This window comes from Pelophylax lessonae, assembly GCF_965119305.1.
Source record: "Pelophylax lessonae genome assembly, chromosome: 7".
In the NCBI taxonomy this organism is placed as follows: Eukaryota; Metazoa; Chordata; class Amphibia; order Anura; family Ranidae; genus Pelophylax; species Pelophylax lessonae.
Genome location: NC_138774.1, coordinates 52264582 through 52283333, shown reverse-complemented (window position 1 = coordinate 52283333; position 18752 = coordinate 52264582). Strand labels below are relative to the sequence as shown.

The window sequence follows — 18752 nt, the reverse complement described above, 5'->3', positions numbered from 1 at the left end:
GTTAATCCGGCCCTGGTCCTCCTCCACCGCCGCTTCCACCTACACCGCCCATAGGTGTGCGCAGCCTATTGCATTAAGGTGTGCACCCCAAAGTTGAAATACACATGCATGTGTTTGCCAGCAGGGAGAGTAATGTATCGGGGCCATGTACCTGTAGGCAAGGAGAAATAGAGCAGAGCAGGTCCCAGGGAGATCTTTCCCATCTCCTCACTGGCAATGCTATGTGCCCTAGGTGATTAGGGTGTGCCCAGGCACACCCAGCACACCCTGTGCGCACGCCTATGTCACCGCCACATCCACCACCACCTCAACCTCCCTCCTACTCCATATGGGCCTCGTCCTTCAGAGATGAAGAAGAACATTGTTTTATTTTTCTGTTTTTTTTTGTTGTTTTAAGTTATTTCCCTATCCACATTTGTTTGCAGAGCACTTGCCATGCTCTTAATTACGTTTTGCTGCCATTTGCAGCACTCTAGCCCTTTCCTTTGGTGTTTTAGAGCCATTTTAGTGCCTTAAAGTTCGGGTCCCCATTGACTTCAATGGGGTTCGGTGTCCGGGAAAAGTTCGGTAAAAGTCCGGGACACGGACCCGGACTTTTTTTTAAAGTTCGGCCGAACCCGTCGAACACGGACATCTAGGTGTCCGCTCAACCCTATACGGGGGCAAACTGAAGGCCTCCATATCCCTTTAGGGAAAGAGAGCCTTGACTGATGGGGGCATGGCCATAGGTGTGCACAGTCTATTGCATTAGGGTGTGCACCTCAAAGCTCAAACACATACATGTATGTATACTGATGGTGTCAGTAGAGCAGTGGACGCTGTCAGTAGGGCAGAGAGTGGTGTCAGGGCAGTGGATGGTGTCAGTAGTTTTTATTTTTTATTATATCTTACAATTTTAGTATTTTTTATAAAATTGTAGGAGCCATTAGGGGGCTTTGCTGAAATATCAGGGGTTCAAACAGGGGGAATCTGATCGACACAGGGTTATTAGGGTGTGCCCAAGCACACCCTGTGCGCACGCCTATGGGCATGGCCACGAGCTGAAGTGGTCATGGGGATTGGATGAAGGTCACATCCAGTTATGAACACAGGGATCTGGTGTTCCTCTTATTTAGAACACATGTCTCTGTGTTCATGCAGCAAGTCTATCCACCCCACAGTTAGAAAGCACCCCCTAGGGACACATTTAACCCTTTGATCGCCCCTGGTGTTAACCCTCTTCCCTGCCAGTGTCATTATTACAGTAAAAGTACATCTTTTTAGCGCTGATTACTGTAGTAATATCACTGGTCCCCCCAGAAGTGTCAAAAATGCCAGTTAGGTGTCCTATCTGTCCACCGCAATGTCTTAGTCCCGCTAAAAATCGCTGATCGCCGACATTACTAGTAATAAATAAACAAATAAAAATGACAAATCTTTCCCCTAGTTTCTAGACGCAACAGCTTTTGCGCAAACCAATAAATACACACTTAGGGCTCTTTCACACGGAGCGGACCGCATTGCGATCCGCTCCGGCACTTTTTTTTTTTTTCACGTAGCAGATGACATTTGTGTCATCCGCTCTGTATGTCCGCATATCATCCCATCCATTTGCAGATGATATGCGGACATAATGTATGTCTATGGGCATTGCGGATGTCAGCGGATGACACCGCTGACATCCGATTTTGCATCCGTTCTGTTTTTTAAACGGAACAAAAATAGGGTTCTGTTCCGTTAAAAATAACGGAACAGAACTGAAAGGACGAAAATCGGATGTCAGCGGATGGTCATCCGCTGACATCCGCAATGCCATTGACATACATTATGTCCGTATATCATCCGCAAAAAAATAGGATGATATACGGACATGCGGAACGCCCGTGTGATAGGGCCCTTAGGGCTCTTTCACACGGGCGTTCCGATCAGATCCGCCTGTCAGTTTTCTAGGCGGATCTGATCGGATGCCCCAATCAGCCCTATGGAGCAGCGAGACATGTCCGCTGACACCCGCTGCCATCAGCATCCGATCCTGTCCGTGAAATCCAGACAGATGGAAACCCTATTTTCCATCCGTCCTGGGGATCGGATCGGATGGGATCGGATGAGAGCGGACAGGCGGTCCGCTCTCATCCGATTCCCCATAGAGAGCAGCGGGGCTCTGACACCTCCCTCTCCGCACACAGTGCGGAGACGGAGCTGTCATCCGCCGGCTCAGCGGGGATCGAGCAGAGAACGGTCCGCAACGGAATGCCGACCGTGTGAAAGGGGCCTTATTGGGATTTTTTTTACTAAAAATATGTAGCAGAATGTAAATTGGCCTAAAATGATGAAAACATTTCATTTTTACATTTTTTTTTTTTGGGAATGTTTTATAATAGAAAGTATTTGGGTGTCCATAGATGGATCGCAATTATACCCAAGTAATAATCCTGGTTTTTAAGAGACTTTCTCACAATTTCCTCTCACTTCTTGCTGTGTCTACAAGACAGGAAGTGAAGGAAAATCTCTGGAATGGGGCAGAGATGACAAAAAAAAAACCTGACCAAGGATTTACCTATTCCCTTCGCTATCCAGAATTTATGAAAATAAATGTTGGCTTTAAATATACCAATATATACCAGAGTAATTGCATTTTCAAGAGAAGTACACTTTTACGCCTGACTAGCGTCTCTGATATAACGTACCCTGTTTCCCCCCGCCAGAGATATATACTTATCTGAATCTGACAACCAAAGCCTACAAGGATAGAACAAATCTTCTGTGTGACATCGTCCAAGTAGATTTGTCCTATCCTTGTAGATTTGTATGGGGCTTTCTCTCAAGCATCTCCAGCTTCATATAAGGCCTCCCCATTGAGATTTATGAGGACCCTCTGAGCAGGCATGACATACGGGAAGGAAAATTTAGACTGGATAATGTAAACTTAGCAGAAGGCTGCAGTTTCCAGATGGAGATAAATATAAATTTGGGGTCGAATAGTATGGGACAAGATTTTATTTTTTTTTTTAATGGGACACGAAGAGGCAATCATAGCATAGTCAATTTTTTGCCTTGAAAAGCCACAGCCAGGCTTTTATAGATGTTTGGTCTATGACAGTTGCATGGCATGCTGTGATTATAGTTACAACCTCACCTGGGACAGCTGTGATAGTCTGGCTAAGGGCTCTTTCACACGGCCGTTCAGTTTTTTGGCTCCGCTCCGGTCCTTTTTTTTTTTTTTTTTTTGCACGGACACGGATTCGCATATCATCCCATCCTAGTTTCTAGACGCAACAGCTTTTGCGCAAACCAATAAATACACACTAAGGGCTCTTTCACACGGAGCGGACCGCATTGCGATCCGCTCCGGCACTTTTTTTTTTTCACGTAGCAGATGACATTTGTGTCATCCGCTCTGTATGTCCGCATATCATCCCATCCATTTGCGGATGATATGCGGACATAATGTATGTCTATGGGCATTGCGGATGTCAGCGGATGACACCGCTGACATCCGATTTTGCATCCGTTCTGTTTTTTAAACGGAACAAAAATAGGGTTCTGTTCCGTTAAAAATAACGGAACAGAACTGAAAGGACGAAAATCAGATGTCAGCGGTGTCATCCGCTGACATCCGCAATGCCATAGACATTCATTATGTCCGTAAATCATCCGCAAAAAAATAGGATGATTTGTGGACATATGGAACGCCTGTGTGAAAGGGCCCTAAGAGACTTTTCCATCATTAAGGGCTCTTTCACACTATGTGTCCATCAAACGGACTCCACTTATCTCAGCAGGGGATCGATCCGCCGATCCTCCGCTGAGCAGGAGGATGACAGCTGTTCTCCGCACTGTGTGCGGAGACACAGCTGTCAGTTCGCCATACATCTCTATGGGGGAATCGGATGGGAACGGACTGTCGGTCCGTTCTCATCCGATCCCATCCAATCCGATCCGCTGGACGGATGGAAAATAGGGTTTCCATCCGTCCAGATTTGACGGTTCGAATCAGATGTAAGTGGACCTTGTGGGTACTGCAGGATTTCAGTCCTACATGGCACGGTGTGTTACCAATTGTTTTCTTGGTGACTATGGTCCCAGCTGCCTTGGGATCATTGACAAGACTCTCCCGTGTAGTTCTGGGCTGATTCCTCACTGTTCCCATGATCACTGAAACTCCACGAGGTGAGATCTTGCATGGAGCCCAAGACTGAGAGAGACTGACAGTTTTTTTGGGTTTCCTCCGTTTGCGAATAATCGAAGCAAGCTGTTTGGTGATGGACTTGTATCCCATTCAGTTCCCCATGCATCTCTATGGGACAATCGGATGGGAACGGACCGTTGGGCCGTTCTCATTCTATCCGATCCGATCCGCTGGACGGATGGAAAATAGGGTTTCCATCCGTCCAGATTTGACGGATCGGATTGGATGTCAGCAGACATGTCTCCGCTGAAATCCGATGCCCCATAGGGATGCATGGGGGGACCGTTCAGATCTGCCAAAAAAAACAGACAGGCGGATCTGAACAGTCCGCCTGTGTGAAAGAGCCCTTACTCTGAAGCCTTGCATCACTCGCCCACTAGTGGTCACCGATATGATGGGGGTTGTCCCCCCCAGAGTTCAATAAGGGTCTAGCGGAGGATCAGACAAAGGTCTACTCCACCCAAAATGTAGCCTTTTTTCAGATTTCCAACATATGAAAGAAGTAATAAAATAACATTATAATTCTTACTATATATTGTCAGTGATGTAATGAATCTTGGCACAATTCTTATCCGCCACTACCATGTCATCAGTGGCCCTCCTGTCCGCTCCCAGAATGACTCCATCCTGAAAAGATTAAAAAAAAAAAAAAGAGTCAGCTCCAAAAGTAAAACCATGTCTTTGACAATCCATCTTTCTCTGCACACTGCCTCCTACCTTAAAGACGAGCCCAGCGATGGTGGTCCCTGTCTTCCGTGCTTTGGGGGGGTTCAGTCCAAGACTTGAACACTGAGCCTCTAAGTTGTTATTTCTGAGAGTTAAAGAAGGGAGAAAAATATAAAGGTTTAGCAAAAAATATCCTAAATTATTACGGTAACATTTTCCAAGGAAGTCATTTATACATGCTTGATTCGACGATGGTATTCCATACAGAGGTGTGTGTATTTGCTTCCTTCTGTTCATTTTTAAACTGTGCAAAAAGCTTTCTTGCTTATCAGATATATTAACCTACAGGGTGGCAGCTGTGTGCAGAATCAAGTATATATACGTGACCTGCACCTCCGCCAGCAGGGGGCATGCATTGCCAGCGGGCCGCTTCTGCTATGATAATTCACAGCAGAGGCCGATCTTCAGACGCCGGGCACTCGATGTCCTCCGGCACCTGCTGATCATAAGTTAAACACAGAGAACTGAGATCTGCCTATGTAAACAAGGCATTTCTCAGTTCTGACAGGGGAGGAAGGGATGCAGGGCCGCTGATGGGGGGGGACCACCAGCCCTCTTGTAGGGGGCCCCGAGCACACAGGGGGGCCCACACAGAGAGGGGGATTAGTGATGGACAACAAATACAGAAATCTTCCTCCAGCACCTGAATCTGATCTGTCCCTCTCCCTGCTATCAGCTTTTATCTGATGAGAAAGAGACAGTCGTCCCTCACTAATCCCCTCCCTGTGTGGGCCCCCCTCCCAGCACTTATCTCTGCTCAGGAATTTATTTATAAATTGTAACTTTGTTTCTCTGTCTCTCTGATCACTGAGCTCCAACTGCCCAGCCTGTATATTTTTCTCATCTCATCTTTTTTATTCAACATAGTTTTTTTTTTAGATTTAGCAGGAATTATGCGAGTTATGTTATATTTGTGTCTGCTAATAGTGATTTTGTTGTAATTTTAGCTAAATATATCTTTAATATTTTCTTGGGGGGGGGGCCCTGCCAGGTAGTCTGTACAGGGCCCCGCGATTTCTAACAGCAGCCCTGAAGGCACACATAGTACACATTAACACTGTTTAGTACACACATTAGTACAGTGCATATTTTTAGCACTGATCACTGTATTAGTGTCCCGCAAAGTGTCAGAAGTGTCAGTTAGTGTCCAAAATTCATCGCAATATCGCAGTCCCGCTATAACTCTCTTATCGCCGCCATTACTAGTTGAAAAAAATATATAAACATAAAAATCCCATAATTATATCCCATAGTTTATAGATGCTATAACGTTTGCGAAAACCAATCAATATACGCTTAGTTGGCTTTTTTTTTTTTACTAAAAATTTTAGCAGAATACATATTGGCCTAAATGTTTGAAAAAAATTGGAATTTTTACATTGTAGCACTACTCCAATGGGAGCTGCTGGTTACGGGTTCCCCTGGGTTACCCATAGCAACAATTTGACGATATAGCATATTCTAAGTGCTCGGCTCAGTCAGAAAACAGTCTAGGGGTTTTGGTTTTTGTTGTTTTATTTGAGAACTGGGATGGGAGAAGGGATGAGTGGGATACTCCAACTGGATAAACTATGCACAATTGCTGGGACTTCTGAATAAAGCTGAGTGCGGCAAGGCCACTGCTTCACCTTGCCACTAAGTGAAGAAGAATTAGATGAACTGTACTGTACTGTCAATCGCTCTTCCTACTTGGCACCCCCTTTGTCCCTACTCTTCAGGGTTCTATACGGCACCCCCTTTATTCTGGCACTCTGTGTGAGCTAGCTCCTTGATCCTCTGACTTCACTGGAGTGGTCCCCCTGCCTGGGCAGACCCTTTGGCAAGTCCCCTGGTACTCACGGGCACTGTTTTTCCCGGAAGACTCTGCCAGCAGCTCCACTGTCAGCTTAACTGGATCCTCTGCAGCTCAGCTCCACACCTGGTCCACTAGGCCGACTGCCTAGGACCACTTTCCTCATGCAACAGGAGGAGAGACAGCCGTCAGCCTCCTCCTGGGACTCTGCTTCCCACCAAAGACGCCCTGTCACATGCCCCCCCCCCCCTGGCTTTTATGAGCCATCCCAGGATGCACTGCAAGAGTGCCCTCCCACCGGGACTCCCATAAAAGCCAATGTGTCACTGGTTGCGTTTCCTCCACTGTCCAACAAGCTCCCTTATTGGATGCAGTGGGGACACTCCCTTAGACCCAGTGAATCACACCTGGAAACATGCAACAGGCAACCTAACCGATCAGACTACCCTGATAAGCAGAAGGAGCATAGATGCTTTTACCTAGCACCTACGTAGGAGGGTGCTACAACATTTTTTATGGATGTGTTTTATAGCAGAAAGTAAAAAATAGATTTTTTTTTTTTTTTTTGGGTTTATAGCGCAAAAAATAAAAAAAATGCAGTGGTGATTAAATACCACGAAAAGAAAGCTCTATTTGTGGCAAAAAATGACATACATTTTATTTGGGAACAGCGCCACACGACGTCAGTTGACCACTTGCCGACCGCACTCCGCAGATGTACGGCGGCAGTCTGGCTCTCCCAGGCAAAGTCCCGAACATGTACGGCCCTCGCCTGGGAGGAGCTAGGGGCGATCGCACGCCACCGGAGGCGCGCTCCCGCTCATCAGCGGGAAAGCTAGTGCGTGTGACAGGCAGCTCCGATCGCCGCCGGCCACTCGCGATCGCCCACTGCTGACAGAGAAGGACGGGTGGCTGATGTAAACACAGCCGTCCGTACTTCTCCCTGAAGTGATCACAGAGCTCATGTGATCCTTCTATATAGGAACACATATCTCTGTGATGACTTCACAAGCCACGCCTCCCCACAGTTAGAATCACGCCCCTAGGGACACATTTAACCCCTTGATAACCCATACTGTTAACCCCTTCCCTGCCAGTGTCATTATTACAGTAACAGTGCATATTTTTAGCACTGATTACTGTAGTAATGTCACTGGTGCCCCCCAAAAGTGTCAAAAATGTCAGTTAGGGGTCCGAGCTGTCCGCCGCAATGTCGCAAAAAATCACAGATTGCCACCATTACTAGTAAAGAAAACAAAAAACAATAAAAATTACATAAATCTTTCCCATAGTTAGTAAACGCAATAACATTTGTGCAAACCAATCAAAATTCCCTTATTGCGATTTTTTTCCCAAAAATATGTAGCAGAAAACAAATTGGCCTAAAATGTTAAAAAATTTTGATTTTTACTTTTTTTTTTTGAGAATTTCATATAAAAGAATGTGAAAAATATTGTTATTTTTTCAAAATTGTTGCTTTTTTTTTGTTTATAGTGCAAAAAATAAAAATCGCACAGGGGATCAAATACCACCAAAAGAAAGCTCTGTTTATGGGAAAAAAAGAACGTCAATTTCGTTTGGGTATAGCGTTGCATGACCAGGCAATTGTCACGCAGTGCCGAATCGCAAAATAGGGCCTGGTCTTTGAGCAGCCAAATCCTCCGGTCTTAAAGTGGTTAAAGTAACGCAGTGCCGTATGACAAAAAGTGGCCTGGTCATGAAGGGGGTAAATCCTCCAGATGTCAAGTGGTTAACCTATAAGGGCCCTTTCACACGGGCGCTCCGTATGTCCGCAAATCATCCTATTTTTTGCGGATGATTTGCGGACATAATGTAAGTCAATGGCATTGCGGATTTTCTTCCTTTCAGTTCTGTTCCGTTTTTTGGAATGGAACAGAACCTTTTTTTTCATCCGTTCAAAAAATGGAAAGGAAGCAAAATCGGATGTCAGCGGTGTCATCCGCTGACATCCGCAATGCCCATAGACTTACATTATGTCCGCATATCATCCGTAAACGGATGGGATGATATGCGGACATACGGAGCGGATGAGACAAATGTCATCTGCTACGTGAAAAAAAAAAAGTGCCGAAGCGCATCACAATGAGATCCGCTCCGTGTGAAAGAGCCCATATTGTGTTTTTTCACCACTTTTCCCTTAACTGTCTTTTCAAAATAACATGTAACAATGTAGAGATTGGGTGAAAGGCTTCGTTGAAGCAGACCTTTAGGCTGACCATACACTACCAGATTTTTTAACAAACATTTGTACGAAAATTCTCAGTACATTCAATGACTTCAAAATTGAGTTTGCTTTTAACATTTTATTTTGGAATGAATGGACTTCATCAGGACGAAAACCACATTTACTGTTAGAAATTCAGTCATTCAAGAAAAATTTCCATCCTGCTCCTTAGGATTGCCTCATCACTGTGGTTGAAAACAAACACCAATTTGACCTCACTAAGCAGCAGAGATTTAAACAAATGTTCTTAAAAGAAAAAAATTGTGAACAAAATTCTATTAGTGTATGGCCAGCTTTACTCCAGCATACTTTGCTTTATTTAAACCTTGCCCCACTTTGCAGTCTACAACAGTGATTTTTTTTTTTTTTTTTCGTTTACCCTCTGGCTTAATTCTTATATTAGTGTGATGAATTACAGTGATTCTAGGTTTCTGAATATGTATACTTTTCTTAGCCAATCATACTGGTCGCTGAGCATGCCGGGAGAGTGTATTTATTTGGAGGAAGTCAGGTGGTCTTTGTCCTGTGTGAGGAACAGCTGCTGCTGGGTAGGCCTGAAGCCTGAGGCCTAACCAGGCTCTGTAAGGGAGAGCCTGCTCACTACCAGGAAGCATGAAGGAAAGGATGAAGACCTGAGATGAAGTACCAATGGTGACTCTTCCATGAACCTGGGAACCATGGAGAGCCTGGGAAAGCGTTAAGATGGAATCATCCAGAGAGTTCCTGCACCTTCCATGAGTTGAATATTGTTGCTACAGGAGACAGTTTATGCTACAAAGTACAGATTGCTGGTTTCAGCTTAAAGGCTCTTTTTCTGTACTGCTGTCTACCTTTTCTACATTTTTCTCTTAGGAGTCTGCCAATCTGCTGTTTTTGACTAAGGGTGTCCTGTACCCTACCCCTCTCTCCCACATTGTTCCTGTTGTGAGAAAAAAAAACTTCTCTTTGTTCAAGCATAAAAGTGACTGGCGCCCATCTTTCTACCTTGTACACCACCCACCATGCCTAGTACCCTGCGCCCTGAGGAGGAGTGTTGGCCCTCCCTGTCTCTGGGAGTCACCATCAGGCCTTTGAAGGGTAGGGCACTACAACTAGGGTGACCAGATGTCCCCGGTCATTGTCCCTGGACCAAGTCTGTCCCCGTTTTTTTCCCGGATTGGATTTGAACAGGGGACCGGGAAATTTCAAGGACAGTCAGTGCAGAAATAAAAAAAAATATATATTCTAAATTACACACCCCTGCACCGCCACTCCTAATCGCCTGGGGGTGTAGTTTTTCCATTACTCGTGCCACTTTCTGATGATCATGTGCTGGTCAGAGCGGAGGGAATACTTTTTCAGTTTCGGGCGCATGTTACATAGTTACATAGAGTCTTGTAGAGTGGAAGAATAATCTCTTTATTTCTGGAGTGAATCCACTTTTTTATGCATCCCAGTATTCTGTTGGCTTTGCTTTCAGCGGCTTGGCTTTGCATGCCACTGCCAAGCCTGTTTTCCACCAGCACCCCCAGGTCCTTTTCCATCTGACTCAGTGAGTAGCTTGCTTTCGTGTTTCTGGCCCCCAAGTGCATTACTTTACATTTTTCAACATTAAACCTCATCTGCCATGTAGTTGCCCACCCCATTATTTTGTTCAGGTCCGCTTGTAAGGTTTCCACATCCTGCATAGAAGATATTGGCATGCCTAGTTTAGTATCGTCCGCAAATACTGAGATTGTACTAGATATCCCCTCCTCTAGATCATTTATGAATAAATTACACAGGATTGGTCCCAGGACAGAACCTTGGGGGACCCCACTTTCCACACCTGCCCAATCTGAGTACTCCCCATTAATCACCACCCTCTGGACTCTCCCCTGGAGCCAGTTCTCTATCCAGGTACTCACCTTATGGTCCATACCTACCTTCCTTAGTTTGTACAGTAAGCGTTTGTGGGGAACGGTGTCAAAGGCCTTCGCAAAGTCCAGATACTCCACATCCACAGGCTTACCTTTATCTAGGTGGCTGCTCACTTCATCGTAGAAGGTTAATGGATTGGTTTGGCAAGAACGATTTTTCATGAATCCATGCTGATTACTACTAATAATACCGTTTTCATTACTAAAGTCTTGTATGTGGTCCCTTAACATCCCCTCCAAAATCTTGCAGACTACTGATGTTAGGCTGACCGGCCTATAGTTACCCGGGATATATCTCGGGTAACTATAGGCCCGCTTGCATGTTCTTCTACCTTGGCTCAAGTCCCAGCCAGCTGCCTGCCTGCCCATCTCCTTGCCTTCCCCGGTGGAGGGATCTTCCTCTGCTCCCCACCCAGTAGTAGCCGGGGTCCAGAGAGTGAGACTTGAGAGGCTGTGAGGTGGGCGGCGGCGGGGACAGGCAGAGAGAGGCAGCTGAGCTCAGCTGACAGTGTCCAGCAGCAGGAACAGAGGGGAAGCGGATCCCATCGTGGGGCTGCCAGTACCTTCAAGGCTTCAACACAGGGGGGCTTTGGGGATGTCTGTGAATAGACTACATTGCACTGTGCCTGTCTCTCTGGCATCAAGGACGGTATAACTCACAGGAAGGGGGCTGTTTTTGTTAACTTATGACCAGTGTTGGGGGTAACTAGTTACAAAGTAACTGATTACAGTAACTACATTACTTTTTTTGGTAACTAAGTAATGTAACTAGTTACAATGCTAATATTGGTAACTACACTACTTTACTAGGCTATAGGAGGTAAATACACTACTTTACTAGACTATAGGAGGTAACTACACTACTTTACTAGACTATAGGAACGCGCTTTCCTGCGTTACCCAAGCCGTGCGATACAATCGTTATTTGGAAGAATAGAGAGGGTTGAAGTTTATGACTTTTTGTTGCACTTTATGTCTTATTCTGTTTTTTCAGGTTTTGTTCTCATGTTTCCCAAAGCCTGTGTTTATACAATAAACTCTATGCAGAAAGAGTGTCATGTATCTTCTACACGGTCAGTTAAGAAAGAGGAAAGTAAAGTAATAAGTAGTGAAGTTACTTTTCAAATGCAGTAACTAGTAAAGTAATCTCATTACAATTTACAGAAGTAACTAGTAACTAGTTACATTTTTTGAGTAACTACCGCAACACTGCTTATGACCAATTGTCAGCCATGTTATGTGATACACTGTGCCAGAGCCATGATAGAGCACTTGCTGCCTGTGAGCGATCATAATGCTATTGATCTTAACCAGTTGCTGTAGCAGTTGTGCTGCGCAGGATCATGTATATATATATATAAGTGATTGACCGATATCGTTTTTTAACGCCGATACCGATATTTTGGTCATGGGATATCGGCATCGGCCGATATTTTCGGACATTACATTTTTTTTTTAATGTCTACAGGTACTGTGGTGGAGGGATCTGGGGGTCTAAAACCCCAAACACCTCCTCTGCACTTAAAAGCATTCAAAATGAATGCTGTAAGTTTTTTAAATTCATTACATTACTTCTGGGTACTCCGCACCGAATTAAAAAAAATGGAGACCCGGTCAGACGGCGGCAATGCAGGTAGGATGCCCAGGTCTCCCAGTGGGACGGGTGACCCGGGGCAAGCCGCGGAAGGCAGCGGGAGGGGGGGACGTCCCCTCCCGCTCCTTGTAATGACAGCCAAGCGGCTTCTCAGCCACATCGGTTGTTATTACAAGTCAGCCGACCGTCGGTACCGGGGAGATGCCTTTAGCTGCAGGCATTACCCCGATACATGCACTTTCCCTAAGTATCGGCAATATCGGTAAATCCAAAGGCCGATTCAGATATATCAGGGAAAGTGCATATCGGCCACCGATATATCAGTGTTGCCGATAATCGGTCGATCTCTAATATTTATATATATATATATATATATATATATATATATATATATATATACAGTGGGGATCAAAAGTTTGGGCACCCCAGGTAAAGTTTGTATTAATGTGCATAAAGAAGCCAGGGAAAGATGGAAAAATCTCCAAAAGGCATCAAATTACAGATTAGACATTCTTATAATATGTCAACAAAAGTTAGATTTTATTTCCATCACTGACACTTTCAAAATAACAGAAAACAAAAAAATGGTGTCTGCAAAAGTTTGGGCACCCTGCAGAATTTATAGCATGCACTGCCCCCTTTGCAAGGCTGAGACCTGCCAGTGTCATGGATTGTTCTCAATCATCGTCTGGGAAGACCAGGTGATGTCAATCTCAAAGGTTTTAAATGCCCAGACTCATCTGACCTTGCCCCAACAATCAGCACCATGGGATCTTCTAAGCAGTTGTCTAGAAAACTGAAACTGAAAATAGTTGACGCTCACAAAGCTAGAGAAGGCTATAAGAAGATAGCAAAGCGTTTTCAGATGTCAATATCCTCTGTTCGGAATGTAATTAAGAAATGGCAGTTATTTAGGAACAGTGGAAGTTAAAGCAAGATCTGGAAGACCAAGAAAAATATCAGACAGAACAGCTCGCAGGATTGTGAGAAAAACAATTCAAAACCCACGTTTGACTGCACGATCCCTCCAGAAAGATGTGTCAGACACTGGAGTTGTGGTACACTATTCCACTATAAAGAGATACTTGTACAAATATGGTCTTCATGGAAGAGTCATCAGAAGAAAACCTCTTCTACGTCCTCACCACAAAAATCAGCATTTGAACTTTGCAAATGAACATATGGACAAGCCTGATGCATTTTGGAAACAAGTTCTGTGGACCGATAAGGTTAAAATTGAACTTTTTGGCCGGAATGAGCAAAGGTACGTTTGGAGAAGAAGGGACACAGAATTTAATGAAAAGAGCCTATAAAATGCACTTTTTATATTTAAAAAAGTGTTAACCAGTGCTAAACCTTTCATCCAATTTCTAAATTGCTGCATTTGTAAATTTCAAAAGCCAGTATTAGTTCCCTTTCACACTGAGGTGCTTGAAAACTGCGCATAGAACTTGAGCGCTTTTCAGATTCTTTTGAGGCATTAGTGGTGCACTTTTTTTATAGATATGTCACTCAAAAACTGCTTCAAGAACAATTTTGAGGCGCTTTTCAAATCGCTTTTCAGCCACTTTTGAGGCTCTTCCCATTCATTTCAATGGAAAGCGGCAATTTTGAGGCCCTTTTTTTAGCGCTCCAAACATGGTCCAATGATGCTGCTTGCAGGATCTTTTTCAAAGCCCCACCAGCACACCGCCCCATTGTAAAAGCATTCATTGCTTTCACTGGGAATAGGTTTTTGTGAGCTTTTTAGGTGCTTTTTTTAGCGCCAAAGTGCTTAAAAAGCGCCTCAGTGTGAAAAGGCTCTAAAGGAATAGTACGTAGTGGTAAACAAAAAAAAAGCACTTGTAGGTTTACAAATTATTATTTTTGTATAAACATCCTTTAAGGGGCGTGGCAGGTGGTGTGTCCTATACCTACATGCAAAAGTGAATTTATATTTTATTTTTTGATAGTTATGTTTATTTACTTTTTTTTTTTTCATTCCAGACCCCCATTTTTTGCGATTCAAACTTAGGTAACAATGATGCAGCCACTGCTCCTAAAGGCCTCCTGGAATATCAACATCACATAACCCTGAAGCAATTTACATTATAGTGGCCAGATCCAGGGCCATCTTACCGAATGGACACGCTGGGCAGTTGCCTGGGGGGCCCCACCTGCCCAGCGACCCAGCACCAGCCAAGCATTAGTCCCAATTCCCGAACTTAGCAGGTGGCAAGCACCTGTCGGCCCTGCGCTGCTGTCCGGCCTCTTAGGCCATGGAGGGGGAGCCCACAACTGCAGGAATGCCTGTCCGACCCCCATCCGTGTGTGTGTGTTCACCGGACCCAGCCACCCAACTTGGAAGCTGTCATTAGCCTGGCACTGCTGTACCAATAAATATTGCCTTATCAATAATTTGCATTTTCATTCTTGTGGGTGATTGTGTAGCCAGGGCCCCAGTGCACTGCATTGCCCGGGGCCCTTTAATGCTCTTAAGATGGGACTGGCCAGATCAGGGCAAGAGCTAATGTGTGTCATCATGACTGACCCGTAAGAGACAGCCAACCTTCAATGATGTTAATAGCAAAGGTGGTGGCAGAGGACTCGGCTATGGAGGATGGAATGGCAGATCCCATCAGACCAGTGCTGGATTCTATTTTTTTCTGATAATCTTTTTAAATACTAAGGGAGTATTAAAAAAAAAAAAAAACTTGGGGGGGTTTAGTGAAATTCCTTTTAAAATAATACATTTTTCTAGAGTTCTCTACACCAGGCCAAAAAGAGGGACAGCTAAGAAGGACAAGGGACTGAATGATTTTGTTCCATTTGAGGGATATTTGGTAGCTGTACAGTATAGATTATACAAAATACTTCAGATTACATGCCAGCCTGTCAAGTTAAAAAGTTAAAAAATTAGATTTTTGCATGGGCAGAAAATGCTGGTGCATTTCATAATAGAAAATAAATGTTTGCTATACAGCAAGTTGGAAAATGGCTGCAATGTGAAAGTGAAACTAGGTGTCCTTTTTAATACACGTGGCATTTGATAGGCCTCATACTGCTTTAAGATAAAGACTAGTCCTATTGTCTGCCCTTTGGTCGTCAATAATCCTAGTATGCTGAGACCTGTAGTTCTTAGGACAATACAGAGGACTTTTATATATAATGCACCAAGGTGATCACAAATCTTTGAGCACACACCTCAGTAATTTGGATAGCTATCCTGATATTCTGCATACATACGGTATATATCACTCACTGTTACTACCGACTGTAACAATATCCTCATGGATGCAAGCAAAGCTCTCCATCTTAGTTACTATAAAAGACCGACTCATACGTTCATAGCTGCTAATGCAGAAAACATCACATCTTGACCATAGGTGTGTGCAGCCTATTGCATTAGGGTGTGCACCCCAAAGCTCAAACACACATGCCTTTCTCTGCAGCCTCAGCTGCATTGGACAGTGAATGAATGGGAAGTGCTCTGTGCTGAGCGGCTTCCTGTTAATTCACAAACTGAAGCATAGTAAACCTAGTTGTGTTCACAATGTTCATTTGGAAAAGGAAGGCACCAGTAAATTACAGCTTTACTAGCCCCTTTCCCCACTCTCCATCCTACAGCGTAGTGATTAGGGTGTGCCCAGGCACACCTGGCACACCCCCTGCGCACGCCTATGATCTTGACATGGGTAGTGACAATGAAGTCACTCATTTAATGCTTTATTTATTGATTCTGTATTTTGCAGAATTTAGACAGCACTACTCAAGTGCACATGTGTAGACGCACGGTCTGCATGTGACCAGCGTTTGCCTTTAACCACTTCTGGACCTGAAGATTTTCCCCCTTAATGACCAGGCCATTTTTTGCGATTCGGCACAGCGTTCCTTTAACGGACAATTGCACAGTTGTGCGACGCTGTACCCAAATAAAATTGATGTCCTTTTTCCCCACAAATAGAGCTTTCTTTTGGTGGCATTTGATCACCTGCGCGATTATTTTTTTATTTTTTGCGCTATAAGCAAAAAAAGAGCGACAATTCTGAACAAACAATATTTTCCCCTTTCTGCTATATAACATTCCACCCAAATTTTTTTTAAAAATTATTATTTTTTTAAATAATTTTATGCTAATTTGTATTCTGCTACATATTTTTGGTAAAAAAAAATGCCAATAAGTGTATTTTGATTGGTTTGCGCAAAAAGTTATCACATCTACAAACTAGGGGAAAGATTTATTTATATTTTTTTGCTAGTAATAGCGGCAATCAGCGATTTTTAGTGGGACAGCGACATTGCGGTGGACAGATCGGACTCCTAACTGACATTTTTGACACTTTTGGGGGGACCAGTGACATTACTACAGTAATCAGTACTAAAGAATATGCACTGTTACTGTAATAATGACACTGACACGGAAGGAGTTACCCAGGGGGAACCAAAGGGTTAAAACACCCTTAGGGGGTGTTTTCTAACTGGGGGGGGGTGGGCTTGTGAAATCAATACAGAGACCCGTGTTCATAAATAGGAGGAACACAGGAGCTCTGCATTGATTCCAGAGAGGACAACAGTCTGCTGTGTTTACAACAGCAGACCTCGGTTCCCTCTTCACGGGGAGCGATCGCAGGTGCTCCCAGCCGCTGGCCCCCGGATCAGCTTACCCGCGCTGGCGAGTGAGGTACGGCGATTCGCGGGAACCTGCCGCCGTAAAACTGCGGTGGCTCGGCTGGTCGGCAAGTGGTTAACATGAGCAGTGGTTGAGATCTCGTGTTTATTTCCTAATAAAAATCCTAATAAAAAAAAAAAGAGAAGCTAACATGTTTCAGGGGTTCTAAATAGCCCCTTTTGTCAGTCTAGGGTTAAATAGCAGGTTTTGGCAACTGGTTGCTCATTTTTACCTGTACTCTTTGGTATGTGTAATTATCTACTATAAAAAGGGTACTGTAGTGTTTAATAAGTGGAGTCTTAGTCCCCGTTCACACTAAGGCGACCTGTGAGGCGACCTGGTCGCCTCACAGGTCGCCGTAGGTCGCCTTCCATAGGGAAGCTGCGGACCCGTTCTAATAGGAGCGACACAAGTCGCTCCGACTTAGAAAAAGGGTCCGGAGCTTCTTTGGGGCGACCCGTAGGCGACCGCCATAGACTTCAATGTTATGAAGTCCATGGCGGCCGCTCCGAGGTCGCCCCTGGAAGTCGGATTGCCCCTATGTGGACGGGGCCTTAGAGCTGTGTTTTATGTATAAGACGTCATACACTATGGACGTTTTTGCTATCTCTCCTAAACGTCTTTTCTCCTGGGAGCAGTGTTTTGGCATAAAAAAATGCTTGACACCTTTAAATGCGTAAAACGTGTTTAGTTGCGCTTAGGTGCACCAAGTACTTGGGCATGAATTAATTCCATTGTCCAGAATAATAATTCATTCTGGTCATTGAAATTAATTAACACTAGAGCCATAAATGCTCCTTGTGTATACGTGCATTACGTGCATTTTTTAGTTAACCACTTAAAGCAGAGTTCCGGCCTTGAAAACAACTTTGCACCATCCGCTTTCTTTTTTTTTCCTGAAAAAGAATCGGATAGTTTAATTTTTTTTTTTATTTACTTACCTTGTTGTTAAAGAAAATATACTTACCTTCCTTCCTCTTCCTCCCTCTGCGGCCGCAGCCCGCGCCGTCACTTCCTGCTTGCATTGACTCCTGGGAGCTGAGCGTCATCGATCCCAGGAGTCAATGCGCCTGCACTGGCCTGCTCGTCACTTCCGGTGCAGGCGCGTCATTCCCTGCTAAACAGCTTCTGGGCATACCGGGATGTGCAGGGATGCCGCGCCTGCACCGGAAGTGATGAGCAGGGCCAGTGCAGGGCATTCTGGGACTCCGACGTCACCGAAAAGGATACCGAAGAGGACGCTCCGGCTTCAGCTGCCCACACCTGAGATGGCAGCGCTGGACAAGACATTTTCAAGGTAAGTATTTCTTCTAAAAGGTAAGTGAAACCGGGGACAGTTCAAAGGCTATCGTTGCTGAAATGCACTAGCCCTGACTGTCCCGGGGGTATTTTTAGCTAAAAAAAATTTTTTCAGGGTGGAACTCCGCTTTAAGGATCGTCCCACATACATATACTGTGGCAGGGAGGCACTTAAAAGCGCAAAATCATGTACCTGTAAATGATTTTCTTCTTCGGCTCTGGGGCTACGCGCACGTGCGCCGCCGGAGTCTCGCTTCCGCTGTGATTGGACACAGCAGGAGCCAATCAGCGGGTCCGACAGACTGGATGTCCACCCAGCGATCACTCAAAGTGAAGGGGAAGAGGGAACAGCCATTTTAGTTATAGCTAAAATATATTTTTA

At 44.6% G+C, this 18752-nt stretch overlaps 1 protein-coding gene across 1 annotated transcript in view; it reads right to left on the bottom strand.

Moving 5' to 3' along the window:
• Positions 1-18752, bottom strand: part of LOC309560357 (proteasome subunit beta type-7-like) — a 53643-nt gene that overhangs the window by 30028 nt on the left and 4863 nt on the right. Inside the window, exons 2-3 of the mRNA XM_082263984.1 lie at positions 4886-4979; positions 4698-4795 (exon numbers count right to left, since the gene is read on the bottom strand). Of these exons, the coding sequence (XP_082120110.1) occupies positions 4698-4795; positions 4886-4979 (192 nt within the window). The remainder of the gene's footprint in view (positions 1-4697; positions 4796-4885; positions 4980-18752) is intronic.